Below are 16,897 nucleotides of genomic sequence, written 5' to 3'. Positions count from 1 at the left end.
ATTGTTTAAAAATGTGAATAAACCATATATTAGAGTGTCCTTAAAGAGTGCATCCAGAAAGAAATATAAATAAGTCCTTTAGAAATCCTTCATCCAGGAAAGAATTCAATCCACATAGTGTAAATAGATATCCCCATTCATCAGCTAGTGCAGTATAATCCACCAATGATAGAGGAGATTCCACCACCCTGTGACACGGTTAAAAGCGCCTCTTACCAGATCAGATGGACCGTCACATTAAATGATCATAATATGCTCAATACATCATGATCAAGGACAACTTCACCAAGGCATACAAACGCCCTCAACAACTGATGTCATCAAAGGATAAAAATAAAATAAAAATAATCTCTCATCATGAAATGCTTAATAATCTCTTCTTTTATGTAGTCAAAATTTGTGTCCACATCCACATTAAAAAAGGTGCAAAATAGCAGAAAAAAATAAGTTTCTTACATGAAATACTATTGTAGCAGGCTGATAGCTTGGGCATGAAAAAAGCTAGATCGGACCGGCAAACAGACTGACGTCTTCAGGGGATAGGCTGAACCAATTTAAATATTATTAAACACAAATTTGTTATTTTAAAAAAATATATATTTTTTGTGGTTCATAGGTTAATAACATTTGCAGGCTTCTAGCTCAAGGTTTTATTTTCCAGCAAATAGAAGGAAGCTGAAGGACATATTGAAAGAAAATTACAGGTTTAAATCTTTTTTTTTTTTACGTAAATAGCCTAGAGCAGGGGTGCTCAACCTTTTAAAGAGCGAGGACCACTTAAAGTGATTGTAAAGGCTTTTTTTCCCCCCATATAAAAATAACAAACATGTTATACTTTCCTGCTCTGTGCAGTGGATTTGCACAGAGCAGCCCTGATCCTCCGCTTCTCGGGTCCCTCTTCTTTGATCCTGGCCCCTCCCACTTGTTCAGCGCGGGGGCACCGGAGCTGAGTCACAGACATGAAGCTGCGGCCCCACCCCCTCTCTTTCCCAATTGGCTAACTGACTTTGATTGACACCACTGATGTGTCTCGGCCAATCAGGAAGGAAAATCTCGGACGTCTGAGACAGTCGTAGATATCGCTGGACGGAGAGGGACCTTAGGTAAGTATTAGGGGGGCTGAGGGGGGCTGCTGCACACAGAAGGCTTTTTATCTTAATGCATAGAATGCATCAGAGTGTACATTTTAAACAATAATTAGGATCATCATTTTCTGTGGGACCAGTCCCCATTGGATGTTCACCCACAGTTTAATCATAATCACAAAAAGAAAGAGTGGATGACACTAGTGTGAACACTGACTTTGTTTACTCTTTACAAGGGACTATGTCCGGTTTTATGCCAGTCATTTCTTATGTTAGTCATTCAAGCACAGACACTGTTCAGAGTTGTGGTAAAAACATTTCTCAACTATGGGGTCTTACCGCCCCCCAAACTGAAAATGTAAACAAGCCTTTACTGTCCTGAGCCCCCTATAAGGCTGCTTGCACACTGATGCGCTGTGATTTAACCTCAACTTGGGTGCAGAGCAGTGCACCTGCAGCTTTCCTGTGGGTTAGCTGTGCTTTGCCAAAGACTTCTATTATATCCTGCAGGTTTGGTGCACTTTCTGAAAGCACACCAAAACTACTGCATCCAGCAGTTGTGGGGTCCTTTCAAAAAGAGCACAAAACCTGCAGGACATAATAGAAGCCTATGGCCCTGTACACAGGATCAGTCCAAACTGATGAAAACGGACTGAAGGTCCATTTCATAGGTTAACCGATGAAGCTGACTGATGGCCTGATGTGCCTACACACCATCAGTTCAAAAACCGATCGAGTGCAACGCGGTGACGTAAAACACAACGACGTGCAGAGAAAAATTAAGTTCAATGCTTCCAAGCATGCGTCGACTTGATTCTGAGCATGCGCGGGTTTGGAACCGATGCTTTTGCGTACTAACCATCGGTTTTGACCGATCGGTTAGGCGTCCATCAGTCAAATTTTAAAGCAAGTTCTATTTTTTTTGACCGAAGGATAACTGACCGATGGCGCCCACACACGGTCGGTTTGGACCGATGAAACGGACCTTCGGTCTGTTTTCATCAGTTTGGACTGACCGTGTGTACAGGGCCTATGACTCAGTGCAGCTAAGCCACATGTGCACTGTAAAATAAGTGAGAATCTTTTGCGCTACTAATGAGTAGATAGTGAATGTGAATATCTTAAAAGTGTGTGAAAATGTGTTCAGAAGCTTCACAATCTGTCAGTGTTCACCATACACAAATGCAGTAAAATAAATGTAAAAGTGATCTCACGCTAAAGAAAATTCACTAAAACAATACCTAAGAAACAGTATAAAAAACACGTGCAATAAATATGTGAGTAAAATTAGATGGATAATCAACAATTCCATCAAAAATGGTGTAATACATAGTGAATAGATAGTCCTAGGAAGTCACTATATAATAAGTCCCAGATTGTAGAATGGTCCTCCTATGGAGCTGGTGACTGTCTCAATGAGTAAAATAATTCCTTTGGGGGATCATGCTTGGGGGCCTTCCAAAATCAGGGTAATAAATCCAAAGATAAATCCACAATCAATCTCCCAGAACTCTCACCTCTACTGTGATAGTAGTTCACATAGATTAGGCATTAATAGGTATTGAATAATATTTTCTCCCATTTCTCTTCTATATCCTCTCCAAATGTAACTGTAATGGCTGGTGGCTTCCGCTACTCCCGTGGGTCTCCAATGCCTCAGATGCTGTTAAAAGTGGACTCTTACATGGGGAAATATTAGTGCAAGCAAAAAGCTTTTAACAGTGCTTAATAAAGCACTTGTCCACTAACTTACTACACTATTGGAGGCCTACTTTTTCTTCTTTTCCTCCCCATTTCTGTGCTCCTTGTTGGAGCTTTTCAAGACAGGCTAGCGGAGGCATTGGAGACCCGCGGAAGTAGCGGAAGCCAGCAGCCATTACAGTTACATTTGGAGAGGATATAGAAGAGAAATGGGAGAAAATATTATTCGATACCTATGAATGCTTAATCTATGTGAACTACTATCACAGTAGAGGTGAGAGTTTTGGGAGATTGATTGTAGATTTATCTGTGGATTTATTACCCTGATTTTGGAAGGCCCTCAAGCATGATCCCCCAAAGGAATTAATTTACTCATTGAGACAGTCACCCGCCCCATAGGAGGACCATTCTCCAATCTGCGACTTATTATATAGTGACTTCCTAGGACTATCCATTCACTATGTATTACACCATTTTTGATGGACTTATCCATCTGATTTTACTCACATATTTATTGCACATGTTTTTTATATTTTTTCTTAGGTATTGTTTTAGTGAATTTTCTTTAGCGCGAGATCACACATGCACTGCGTTGCACCTGTGGATCAGTGTGAAAGCAGTTTAATAGTTGTTAACGCTTTTATAGGTGCTAATATGTTGATTGCAAAAGCTATTATGCCCAGTATATGTGTCAGTACACTGACCTTTTTTTCCTCTTGCAGCTGCTGCTGTCATTGCTCTCCAGGCTTGGTATCACTCCGCCTGGGACAGCAGCTGGTGCTACAGAGGAAGCATAAGCTTATGCAACTCCTGCTCCCTCTGAAGCCACCTGCTCCCTTTGCTGCTGGCGCCGGCTCACTACACTATGTTGCTCTGGGATAATAGGTCAGCAAGCCCAGATCCCGATCAACAAGTTGCAAACCCCTGTTTTGAGGTTACAGGCCACATCAGAGGGCCCCGCGGGCCATGGGTTGAACGCTCCTGGTCTGGAGGGCATTTTTTTTAATTCTACCCCAGTTGTCACAGTTCAAAGTATCTCAAGGTCAAATGCAATATGTCATATTTTCTCTCCTGTATTTCTGTCTCCTTTCTCTCTCAGTAAAGCCGGCTCTGTGCAGTCTGTTTCCTTGCCGGAATGGAGGAACATGTAAGGAAGTCAGCGAGGAGTATTACTGTGTTTGTCCTTATCCATTTACTGGGAAACACTGTGAAACAGGTGAGTAAAGGATGTGTCCGATAGGAAAATAAGCGGAGGCACATTTTTAGCAGTACATGTGCTTAATTTACTTATATGTTTGCCTATTTAGTTAACAGATCTGCTTCCTCTTTCCAATTCAGGCATGAGAGGCCCCTGTTCATCAGGTCCTTGTCACAATGGTGGCACGTGTTTCCATTATCTTGGCAAATACAAGTGTGATTGCCCACCCCACTTTTCTGGAAGACACTGCGAGAAGGGTAAACAGGAATTCTACATGGTTTCTTTCTATGATTGCCACCCCAGGATCTAGTTTTGAGATTTCATACTACTTTTGGTAGTGGTGGTCACATGAAGTGTAGGATCAAAGTACTTTCTTCACAAGATAATGCGAGGCACAGTTGTGTTAAAATGTATGGTACTTTTAGGCAGGTTAAAGGGGAGTTCCACCCACAATTTCACTTTTTAAATATAAATACCCCTGTAATACACAAGCTTAATGTAGTCTAGTAAAGTTAGTCTGTAAACTAAGGTCCGTTTTGTTAGGTTGTTAGAGCATTTAGTTAGTTTAAAATCTAGAAATAGACCGTGGCCATCTTAAGTGTGGGCATCATGAAGCCAGACTGTATGACTTCCTGGATTTCAGCCTTGCAGATCTCGCACATGCTCAGTGCTGCACAAGCGATGTAATAGGTTTCAGTCAGGTTTCCATAGCAACGGGAGTGTCAGAGGAAGTCGCCGCCCCTTCTCTATGCAAATAGGCTATTTGCAAGGACTACTGGGATACATAATGCCTATCCCAGAAACCCTTGTGAATAGCCTTGTGACTTAATAGCCTAGGCTAATAAGGAGGAGGAAGTAATGAAGGACTACAAAATAAAGGTATTTACAAGCAACAAAATAAATAAAAATTGTCCATTCTGAACACTATGAGATTAGGGCATGCAGCATAGACAAACATAAAAAAATGGGTGGAACTCCACTTTAAGTTACTGAAAAGAAGAACTAGTCAAGAGTTCTATTTAGTGTGTATATATTTTCAGTTTTCATATTACATTATTTTATACAGTTATATCGTAATTGTATTTAGTTCCCAGGTCAGTTAATGTATATAAGACAATAGTGACAATAATGCAGCTGCTGATGAAGTCTGCATGAGCAGGAGAGCGGGGAAGGTTGAATCTTGGAGCAAAAGAATGGGTAGAGTGGGTTCTGTACCAACCCCTGTTATTTCTGTTTTAATGAGCTTTACCAATATAGGCATATAGTAATTTTGAAAGCTGGCCTATTTCACACTCTCTCTTCTCTAATGTTTTATGCAGGAATCACCCCTACTTGCACCTTGCACTTACCAAATAGCATATCTGCACTCACTTTGTTGTCTAGCCAGAGCACCAATATGACTGTGTTTTCCACTCATATTGATTGGTTGTCTGTGCCTGAGCAGCCAATTAATAGCACTTACAGCAACACAAATTCCAGTCAGAGCCATAGTAGCATAGGACTGATGGCCCAGAACTGCTGTCTGCTTAAAATGCTAATGAGGACAAGGAGCGTGGAAAATGAGCTAGCCTTCAAAATTGCTTAAATCCACAAAGTCTTCTAGCGTAACTAATGGCAATTTCACAAAAGCATGTGCTTTTCTGACTGCTTTTGTTATTTTATAATGTGATTATATTTTCATCAAAACATTCAATTTACATACAGACATGTCACATACTTGTGGAATTGTTATTTTTTTACTTTAAATAGTGATTTACTTAATTGTTCATAACAGGACACTTCAAATTAATGACATTGGGGTATGCTGCCACTTTCGGGTTAAGGGGACACTGGTCTCAGTGGACGAGGTTCATGTCTTTAAGGCTCGGTTCACACTGCTGCGACCTAAAAGTCGCATGACTTATAGTGCTACTTTGCCAGGCAACTTCGGCACAACTTCAGCGTGATTTTGAAGCAACTTCAAGGAATGCCTGGGCAATCTTCCTGTAATGTTGGATACAAATCACGTTAATTAAGGTGAGGATCCGACTTGGAAGCAACTTACATTAAAGTCTATGAGCACAAGACGGATAGAAGTCGCCTTGAAGTAGTACAGGAACCTTTTCTTCAGTAGTGCTAATTAAGATAGCTTTCATTAACTAAAATGGGATTTCACATGTCACGCGACTTGGGGTCTCACAAGTTGGATTCCAAGATGCAGCAGTGTGAACTGAGCCTAAGTAAGCTATAGATAAGATGTACGAGTCCCTTTTAGGCAGTTCTGCAGTTCTGCAGTTCTGCAGCTGGCAACAGCTCTGGTGGGAGTCTACCAACTGCTCAAAGTTTGGGTAATCTGATACTGAGGATCCTGCCATTGGTTAGTACCTGGAGGATTTTTCAAGCACTTTAAGTTTATGGGTTGATGCCTTTGAAGATTCTGGCGACTTTGAGACTGGGTGTAAAGACCATCCATATGTGGAGACTCCTATAATTAAAATGCTGCTCAGCTGAACTTCTCTGTAAGAAGCAGCTTGAGAGGCTACCCTTTGAAGTTGATTTGGTAAAAGTATACTATTGCCTGTTGAAGGAGACATTGAAACTGGTAACTTTTTTTTAGATTTCAGAAGGCTGGATCTGCATCATGCATTGCCATGGTGTTGGTGAGCCATAGCAATGAATGATGTTGTGCACACTGGCCCTAAAGTTTCATTAGTTGGTAAGGTGCTGGCAGATGGCCCACCTGCACCATGGCAAAGCATGTCATAATCCAGGCAAACTGTGTTCCATGTTCACAGCAACCTAGATAAACCCAAACAGCACCCTGATTGATAAACACTGGTTTTGACTTACTGAACAGGAATAATAGGTTCATTTTTGGTGGTGATTTTAAGAAATATCCATCCAGATCTGTTCTCAGAATTTATTATGTATTTAACATCATAACCAATATAAACATATTTTTTAAATACAGTTTCTGTATTTGAACTTTTTGCTTAAAGTGCATCTGTGCCGATACTATAGACCAGCCTTTCTCAATCTTTTTAACATGAAGGGACCCTTGAAATAACTTTCCAGTCACAGGGGAGCCCTGCTAATAGTTACTTTATCTACAGAGAAGAACAATCCTTACATGTGAGGCCATTGGGAAGAATCCCCGTCTTACAGATGGCAAACAATATTACTGGTGTCAGTGGGAAGTTATTTGAGTGGCAGAAATTGCTCCTTGCCCAAGGACTCTCTAAGGAACATTTTTTGATAAACACCCAGTATGTTTGAAATATTTCTGACACTATTGCATTATGATGTCTTTATAGCAGAGTTGGATTGTGGACCTCCAGAGCATGTGAAATATGCCCGGGTAGTAGTGACATCAACAGGGCCAGGTGGTAGAGCTGAATATCATTGTAATGATGGCTATATAATGAGCCTGCCAAACAACACTCGTGTTTGCAGTGAAGATGGGATGTGGAGTGAGGCACCACAGTGTGAGGGTAAGAGATTATCCATGTTGAGGGCCTGGAGAGACTGAAAAAAAAACACACATATGGTACTGTACTAAAGCTTGTACCCCTTTTTTGTGATTTAGAAATTGATGAGTGTGAATCACAGCCGTGCAAAAATGGTGCAGTGTGCAAGGATCGCATTTCCCATTTCCTGTGTGAATGCCCAGAAGGATATATTGGTAAACGTTGCGAATTAGGTAAGCACTAATCTGGCAATAAAATAATATTTCTCTTATCGTCCATGGACGGACACAGCTCCTTTAATCTTGACAATTGGGTTATGTTCCCTGTTTACAGGAGAGGACTAGGCAGGAACATGTTAGATAATTAAATACATGTTACATTAACAGAGTTGAACAGCCCCGCTCAGGGGGCGGTCCCTCCAGACATAACCCTCCTCACTGCAGCATGCAGCCTCAGTTTAGTTCTGCCTAGCAAGGAGAAGGACGTATGGCTCCCTTTGGGCCCAGCGCCCTGAGGATAAATGTTATTTTTTATTTTACTTGTTCTTGAAGAATCTTCTTTCAACTGTCGGCTGAGAGACAGGCTGGATAATATAGATCCTTGTAGTCTACTCAGTCCGACCAGCAAGCGTGGACACACCTTTGCAAAGAGGCTGGGTCTGCCACGACATACCCCATGACTCCTGGGGTGGCCGGTGAGCTTTTCTCCGAGGTCCACATATGACTGGGCTGTGGTGTTGTCTCACTCACAGTGGACCGGGCCGACAGCTACCTCCATTGCGGTTGTAGTTCTGTCAGGAATGCGCTAGCGAGTCCTCGCTTGGACGGGTAAGTACAGTCCCTCCTGCTTTGGTGGGTTGGTACGGCTGGGCATTCCTGGGGTTCGGGGGTCTTCTTCTCCTCCCTTCCCTGCTCCTTTTCCCCTGCTGCATTGCTAACATTGCCGCTGTCAGGGGGAGGGGCCTTCTTGAGGGGACAGTGTTATCTGGCCTGTGTTTTTTCACTGTTAAAAAGCCCTGTGATAAACACAGATGTTTATGATTACCCTGTATTATACTTCAGCGAGTAGTTAGATGCTGACTGATTGGTGATCCTTACCCACCTGTAACGGTTTTGTATGGTCATTATATCTCATATGCTCATTGCAGTGTATCTGTGTCTTATCCTTAGATAAAAGTAAAAAAAAAAAAAAAGCCCTAGGAGGCTTTTCCTGTTTAAACGCAGCATTTTGCCGCCATTTGGCACACAGGTCCCTGCAGATGCTGCACAGTTACCTCACTGTTCTTTTCCTCTCACACGCTGTGTGCTGAGAGCGGACGGCAGCGCTGGGCAGTCTCCTCCTGAGGTGAGTCCCCTGGTTACCCCTGGTCAGCGCAGCAAGTGGGTGAGAGGCCCTGAATAGGGCTCTAGGAGATTTGTTTATTTGTAAGGACAGGTGTGCATATTATAATACACACTATGTAAATATTATTAATATCTGGAGTCAGTATCTGGGTCCTTCCCCACATGGTGGTGGTGGCAGCAGGTGTTAGCACCTGGGATTCCCACAGAGGTTTTATTGTTAGGCTGCATTCACATTGTAACGCCGCGTACGCGGCGTATTTTGCCGCGATTTGTTTACTTTTTTTAACAAATAATTTCCATTGATGTCTATGCCCGAACGCCAATGCCGCCTGAAAAAAAGGGTCCGGGACTTGTTTTCAGGCGGCAGGCGTACGGCGTTTCGGCGTTCGGCGTGAGATGTGAACCATCTCATAGACATCAATGGAAATTCGCCCCTCCAGCGGCACGAGCGTCGCGCTTCAGGCGTATATACGCCGAGGTGTGAATGCAGCCTTAGTTATTGTCAGTTAAAGCGACGCAGTGCCGAATCGCAAAAAGGGGCAAGGTCCTTAACCTGCATAATGGTCCATGTCTTAAGTGGTTAAACTGCAGATTGACCCCAGTTTTCATCTCCTGTTTTGTGGGCTGCATAGCAAGTTGTTTGCCATGTTTCACATTGGCCAGTTAGACTGCTTTTGGACATCACAGTTGTCTCCAAATTTCTTCTGACCCTGTGTCCTCTAAAGTATAACTGAAGCCATTTTTCATTTTGGACCCATGTCATTGCAGCAATTTCCTTCACTTCCTATCTCATAGCCAAAACAGGAAGAGAAAGGAAATCTCTCCAAAGTAAGGGAAATCCCTGGTAGTCACCAAGGTTACCAAAATTGTTGTCCCTATTGGAAGATTTACTCTCTATTCCCGTTTGGGTGACCACTCAAAATTTGAGAATTGTCCGTCACTTTCAGCGATAATGGCCAACAGGACAAAAAAGAGATGGTAAATCTTTCGGACACAGACAGAAAATAAAAACCGGCAAGTGTTCTTATCACTTTCTCTGTCCTTCCCATTCTTTTCAAAATGAAAATTAAAAGGTTTGTCTTTAGTTATACGTTAATGAACAATAAAAAAACAGGATATTTAACATACTGTATGGTGACATTTTTTTCTTCAGGATCCACTCCTATTGCTGGTTTTCAAAAAAAAAAAAATGGAGCATGATGGAAGTGGAAGGGTTATGCTTGGCTGACTAACAGCTTTTTTCTAGTGTTCAATTCTCCTGTAGGCAGCAGTAAAACAAAGTTATCTCATTATTCCCGCCAGTCTTATTAAAATCTAAGAAAGGGATTTTCTGGTAAGTCAAAGGTCCTGTTTTTCTCTAAGAACACAAAGAAAAAAACTATTCAGCTTCCACTAAACTAAGCCCTATAGTGTCTGGTTATATACATGTAAGGATATTAGACTCCAGTTTTCTTTGTGGCAGGGACTGATGTAAACCAGTTCTGAGTTTACAATTAGGTACTGTAGAATGTGTCGGTGCTAATGACTCTAATTTTAAATATCACATTGTTGAATTGCAGAGACGAATGAGTGCCTCTCTGAACCATGTAAAAATGGAGGCAGCTGCCAGGATTTAGCTGGGGGATTCTTGTGTACATGTCCTGACGGCTACATTGGGACACAATGTGAGACTGGTAAGGATGTCTCTGATATATTTTCCATATAACATATAGACAAGGGGTGCTCTTGTACTTTGTGCATTCAGATATGAATGAAATACGGTATCTTTCAGCTTGTGTACCAGCTCATGTTATAATATAAATCACACTCACTATTTTTAATTTTTTTTAAAGTATACCATGCAATAATAAATGAAACTGTATGGCTGAATGAGGGTATTAAAGTGATTGTAGATTTTTTTTTAGCTAAAAATAACAAACATGTCATACTTGCCTGCCCTGTGCAGTGTTTTTTTGCACAGAGCAACCCGGATCCTCCTCTTCTCAGGTCCCTCTTCAATGCCCTGGGCCCCTTCTTCCTGTTGGGTGCCACTACAGCAAACAGCTTGCTATTGGGAAACCCGAGCTGCACCTCGACCCCACCCCCTTTCTCTCCTCATTGGCTTACTGATTTTGATTGACAGCAGCGAGAGCCAATGATGCTACGCTGCTGTCTCAGCCAATGGGGGAGTCCCGGGCAGATGGGATCCTCCTGCAGCTTCACTTGATAGAGATTGCCTCAGGTAAGTTTTAGACCCCTTTCACACTGAGGCATTTTTCAGGCAAGTATGCTCTAAAAATAGCACCCCAGTGTGAAAGTCTGAGTGCTTTCACACTGGGGCGGTGCGATTGCAGGACAGGGAAAAAAAGTCCTGCAACCAGCATCTTTGGGGTGGTGCGAGAGCAGTGACTACACCGCTCCTCCCCTTCCTATTGGAATGAATGGGCAGTGCTGCCGAAGCGCCTGCAAAGCACTTCGGCAGCGCCACAACACTGGCACTTTTAACCCTTTATTTGGCCGCTAGCAGGGGTTAGAAGTGCGCTAGCGACCAAAAAGTGCTGCTATAACAGTGGTAAAGCGCCACTAAAACAAGTGACACTTTACCAGTACCACCCTCACCGCCCCAGTGTGAAAGTAGCCTTAGGGGGGCTGATTGGGGCTGCTGCACACAGAGGGCTTTTTATCTTAATGCATGATGCATTAAGATTACAACCCATTTAATTAAGGTATAGAATGTGATGGAAGAGTATTTATTACTACAGTATGTCCATATTCAGCACATAGTAAATACAAATAAAAAATGGAACAAAGCACACTTTTCTTTATAATATATACTATTGTGTCTAAATATTGTGTATACCTGTATGTTTATGTGTAGTTTTTCAGTTTTTTTTTTCACTGTGCTTTCAGAGCCCATTCACATAGGGGCGACTTGGGATCCGACTTGAAGTCGCCCCAAGTCGCGCTGTTGAGAGAATCAATAAAAGTGAATGAAGCCATTTTAATGTATACTTCTGAAGTCGCTCCGACTTCAGAAAAGGTTCCTGTACTACTTCAATCCGACTTCTAGGCGACTTATACCCATTGATTTCAATGGAAGTCACCTCAGAAGTCAGATCACTGTCTTAACACAAGCAACAATACAGGAAGAGAACATACATTTGCAGGCAAACCCCTCCCTTCACCCTCCCTCCCACAGAGCTGATTGTAGTTTGATTGGCCACCTTCAAGTCGCCTGTCCTGGAGCAACCAGAAAACACGGCAAAAATACTGTTCTGTTGTGATGAAAAAAATTCTGGGACTAGGAAAACAAAGAAATGTTTCGCAAATAAATAGGCGATCCTTGCAGAAGGGTTTCACTAAAATCCTGTTTGTCTGGACCTTAGTTTTAATATTTTGGGAATAGGCCCTCTTTAAAGCTTTAGTTTGCGCACGGCTGGTCCTAAGACATGCCCATTTTATATAGGCCACTACAAATTAATAAAGGCTAGTGCAGAGCAGCAAACAAAAACATTTGTTTACTATGTTTAATATTGTTAAATGGGTTGTAAAGGTAAAAAATGTTTTCCCTAAATGGCTTCCTTTACCTTAGTGCAGTCGTCCTTCACTTACCTCATCCTTCGATTTTGCTTTTAAATGTCCTTATTTCTTCTGAGAAATCCTCACTTCCTGTTCTTCTGTCTGTAACTACACACAGTAATGCAAGGCTTTTTCCCTGGTGTGGAGAAAGCCTCTTGAGGGGGCGAGCAGGAGTGTCAGGACGCCCACTAACACACAGCTCTTTTCTCTATCTGCAAAGTAGAGAGTGTCCTGACTTGCCTGCTCGCCCCCTCCCCCCTCAAGAGGCTTTCTCCACGCCAGGAAGAAAGCCTCGCATTACGGTGGTGAGTTACAGACAGAAGAACAGGTAGTGAGCATTTCTCAGAAGAAATAAGGACATTTAAAAGCAAAATGGAAGGATGAGGTAAGTGAAGGAGGACTGCACTAAGGTAAAGGAAGCTATTTAGGGAAACATTTTTTTACCTTTACAACCCCGTTAAGCATAATAAATAGGGGAAAGCAATGTCGTCAAATATTTATGTATCATGTAATGCGAACCTGTAAAAACATGCGTCTCTTAGGAAATGTTAGAGGGAGAGGGAACTTCTGTTCAGAACTTGCTGTCCAAACACACAGCACTTCTCCCCTACAAAGATAGAAGCATCTGAGTTTTTCTAACCACTATTTTTTAAGCTGCATATTGGAAAATATGCTTAAGAAAGTTATAACGTTTATGTTTACATAAGGGCAGATAAAAAATCATATAGGAAATTAAATACGTTCACTTTTAAATCTGGAGACAATACTTTTTTTTCCAGAGCTGGATGGCTGTGACTCCTCTCCGTGCCAGAATGGGGGCATCTGTGAGAATCTAGCAGGATCGTACCTGTGTGTGTGTCCTAGGGGATACTACGGCTATCACTGTCAGACAGGTGAGGGTGTCTGTGCTGTGTCAATATAAGGTCCTATTGTCCAGCATGCCACTAATTATTATTATTATTATTATTATTATACAGGATTTTTATAGCACCAACCGTTTGCACAGCACTTTTCAACATGAGGACATAGTACAATTACAATACAATATAACACAGGAGGATTCTGAGATCTCTGCTTGTTAGAACTTACAATCTAAGAGTAAGGGTCAAGTATTACAAAAGCTAATAGCTGTGGGGGGATGAGCTGATGGAGAAAATAAAAGTGCAGATGTTAGGTGGGGGCACAATAGGTTTCGCTGAGGAGAATGGGTTTTTCAGGGATTATTTAAAAGTGGACAGAGTAGGAGATAGTCAGACAGATTGGGAAAAGTCCTTGAGGTGAGCATGGGAAGAGGTGACAGGAGGGCTAGAGAGCAGGAGGTCTTGGGAAGAAGAAAGAGAATGATTAGGTTATTTTGAGACAAGGTTAGTGATGTAGCTGGGGGCAGAGTTTTGGATGGCTTTGTAATTTGTCAGTATTTTGGACTTAATTCGTTGGGTGAGCAGAAGCCAATAGAGGGATTGGCATAGAGGGGTAGCAGACACAGAATAGTTGGTAAGGTGGATGAGCCTGGCAGCAGCATTCATGATGGACAGGGGAGATAGCCTGTGTAAATGTAATCCAGTGAGGGGTTTCAGTAGTTGAGATGAAAGATGACCAGGGAATGAACTAGGAGCTTTGTGCTGTCATTTGGTAGGAAGGGGCGTATTTTGGAGATGTTGCATGGGTTGAGGCGGCAAGATTTGGACAGTGATTGAATGTGGGGCCGAAAGGAGAGTTCAGAATCAAGTATTACACCTAGAACCTTGGCATGCAGGGACAGGTTGATAGTATCATCAATCTTGGCAGAGCAATCAAGGGAAGAGGCACATGGGGGAGAAAATAGTATGAGCTTGGTTTTGGATATATTGAGTTTGAGGAAGTGGTATGGCATCCAGGCTGATATGTCTGTTAGTAAATTAGTGATACCTGAGGGGACTGAAGATGTGAGCTGAGGGGTAGAGGGATACATTTTGGTGTTGTCGGCATAGAGATAGTATTGGAAGCCATGGGAGGCTATTATCTGACCCAAGGAGAAGGTGTAGATGGAGAATAGGAGAGGTCCAAGAACAGCACTGGGGGGACCTTAACAGAGAAAGAAAGAAGAGAGGACGATGTAGAATTGTAAGTAAAGCTAAAGGTGCGGTTAATTAAGTAGGATGAGAACCAGTGAAGAGTACAGTCACTGAGACCAAAGGCAAGGAGTTTTTTGGGGAGGAGGGGGTAGTCCAAAGGCAGCAGAGAGATCCAGGAGTGGGAGTACAGAATAGTGTACATTGGATTTAGCCATTAGCAGATTGTGAGTTTTAGGAGAACAGTTTCTGTAAAGTGTTGAGGGCGAAATCCAGGCTGAAGGGGAACAAGAAGGTTATTCTCAATGAGGTGGTCACTCCGTTGGTTGTAGACTATACGCTTGGATAAACTAATGTACATCCTCATTTCCTTCATTCTTATACCTCTTGATTTATGGTATGAAAACATACAAAAAAAATATATATATTTACAAAACAAGTGTACTAAGCAACAAGATAAAAATAAGCAGCAAATTAGTTGCTGCATTTACCCCAGATACCAATACATGAATTCAAATAAAGCTAGACCCTTAAAGCGGCTGTATTACTAAGGACCTCCAAGTTTGGATTAAGCATTGTTACCATGGTACTTGCTACTGAAAACGTGTTCTGTTAAGCCTAGTACACATGGGCTGAATGTTGGGCAGCATTGGCCGGTTAAATAGAAACTGTCCGACATTCAGCCTGTGTAAACGGCAGCCGGTCTGACAGAAGCCGGCAGTTCAGCTGGCTTCTGTCGAAGGGTCATGACCGAAAAAGGTCTGACGACCGACTCCTGATCAGCTCTCTCGGCCAATGGTCGTTCCCCTGTCAGAATACAATAGTACAGCAGGGGGACATCGATGTACTAACATCGGATTGTAGTACAGCACCTCTGACCTGATCTGTCAGTTTGTAGTGTGTACGAGGCTTTAGACTAGAATATAATGCATCTCAATGTCCTGTACTTTGATGCTTTGTCAACACTCATTCAACAGGGATGCAGATAACACTTACTGACTTATAGGTGGGTGCACAATTTATTGGCTTTAAATTTGTGAAATCCTTGTTATCATTCTTATGTACAGTATATGTAAAGTATATATATAGTTTAGTATGTTATTAAAATATTCCAACAAGATCATTTCTTTACAAGTATCTTTTACTTTTTTTTATATACAGTGCCTTGCGAAAGTATTTGGCCCCCTTGAACTTTGCGACCTTTTGCCACATTTCAGGCTTCAAACATAAAGATATAAAACTGTATTTTTTTTTGAAGAATCAACAACAAAAGGGACACAATCATGAAGTGGAACGAAATTTATTGGATATTTCAAACTTATTTAACAAATAAAAAAGTGAAAAATTGGGCGTGCAAAATTGTTCAGCCCAACTTTCAGTGCAGCAAACTCTCTCCAGAAGTTCAGTGAGGATCTCTGAATGATCCAATGTTGACCTAAATGACTAATGATGATAAATAGAATCCACCTGTGTGTAATCAAGTCTCTGTATAAATGCACCTGCACTGTGATAGTCTCAGAGGTCCGTTTAAAGCGCAGAGAGCATCATGAAGAACAAGGAACACACCAGGCAGGTCCGAGATACTGTTGTTGAGAAGTTTAAAGCCGGATTTGGATACAAAAAGATTTCCCAAGCTTTAAACATCCCAAGGAGCACTGTGCAAGCGATAATATTGACATGGAAGGAGTATGAGACCACTGCAAATCTACGAAGACCTGGCCGTCCCTCTAAACTTTCAGCTCATACAAGGAGAAGACTGATCAGAGATGCAGCCAAGAGGCCCATGATCACTCTGGATGAACTGCAGAGATCTACAGCTGAGGTGGGAGACTCTGTCCATAGGACAACAATCAGTCGTATACTGCACAAATCTGGCCTTTATGGAAGAGTGGCAAGAAGAAAGCAATTTCTTAAAGATATCCATAAAAAGCGTTGTTTAAAGTTTGCCACAAGCCACCTGGGAGACACACCAAACATGTGGAAGAAGGTGCTCTGGTCAGATGAAACCAAAATCGAACTTTTTGGCAACAATGCAAAACGTTATGTTTGGCGTAAAAGCAACACAGCTCATCACCCTGAACACACCATCGCCACTGTGAAACATGGTGGTGGCAGCATCATGGTTTGGGCCTGCTTTTCTTCAGCAGGGACAGGGAAGATAGTTAAAATTGATGGGAAGATGGATGGAGCCAAATACAGGACCATTCTGGAAGAAAACCTGATGGAGTCTGCAAAAGACCTGAGACTGGGACGGAGATTTGTCTTCCAACAAGACAATGATCCAAAACATAAAGCAAAATCTACAATGGAATGGTTCACAAATAAACATATCCAGGTGTTAGAATGGCCAAGTCAAAGTCCAGACCTGAATCCAATCGAGAATCTGTGGAAAGAACTGAAAACTGCTGTTCACAGACGCTCTCCATCCAACCTCACTGAGCTCGAGCTGTTTTACAAGGGTGAATGGGCAAAAATTTCAGTCTCTCGATGTGCAAAACTGATAGAGACATACCCC

The 16,897-nt window shown here is 42.1% G+C and overlaps 1 protein-coding gene across 10 annotated transcripts in view; it reads left to right on the top strand.

Annotated features, from left to right (window-relative positions):
- The window catches only part of SNED1 (sushi, nidogen and EGF like domains 1), a 247,816-nt gene that overhangs the window by 192,330 nt on the left and 38,589 nt on the right, over positions 1 to 16,897 (top strand). For 9 of the 10 annotated variants that reach the window (XM_040348915.1, XM_040348917.1, XM_040348912.1 and 6 more), the window contains 6 exons: positions 3,886 to 4,002; positions 4,125 to 4,241; positions 7,278 to 7,454; positions 7,550 to 7,663; positions 10,333 to 10,446; positions 13,111 to 13,224. In XM_040348915.1, the coding sequence (XP_040204849.1) occupies positions 3,886 to 4,002; positions 4,125 to 4,241; positions 7,278 to 7,454; positions 7,550 to 7,663; positions 10,333 to 10,446; positions 13,111 to 13,224 (753 nt within the window). The remainder of the gene's footprint in view (positions 1 to 3,885; positions 4,003 to 4,124; positions 4,242 to 7,277; positions 7,455 to 7,549; positions 7,664 to 10,332; positions 10,447 to 13,110; positions 13,225 to 16,897) is intronic. The other variant, XM_040348914.1, reaches the window with a different exon arrangement.

The sequence above is a fragment of the Rana temporaria genome, chromosome 4 (genome assembly GCF_905171775.1).
Source record: "Rana temporaria chromosome 4, aRanTem1.1, whole genome shotgun sequence".
Taxonomy (NCBI): Eukaryota; Metazoa; Chordata; class Amphibia; order Anura; family Ranidae; genus Rana; species Rana temporaria.
The sequence above is the reverse complement of the archived record's forward strand: the minus strand, read 5'-3'. Positions and strand labels throughout refer to the sequence as shown.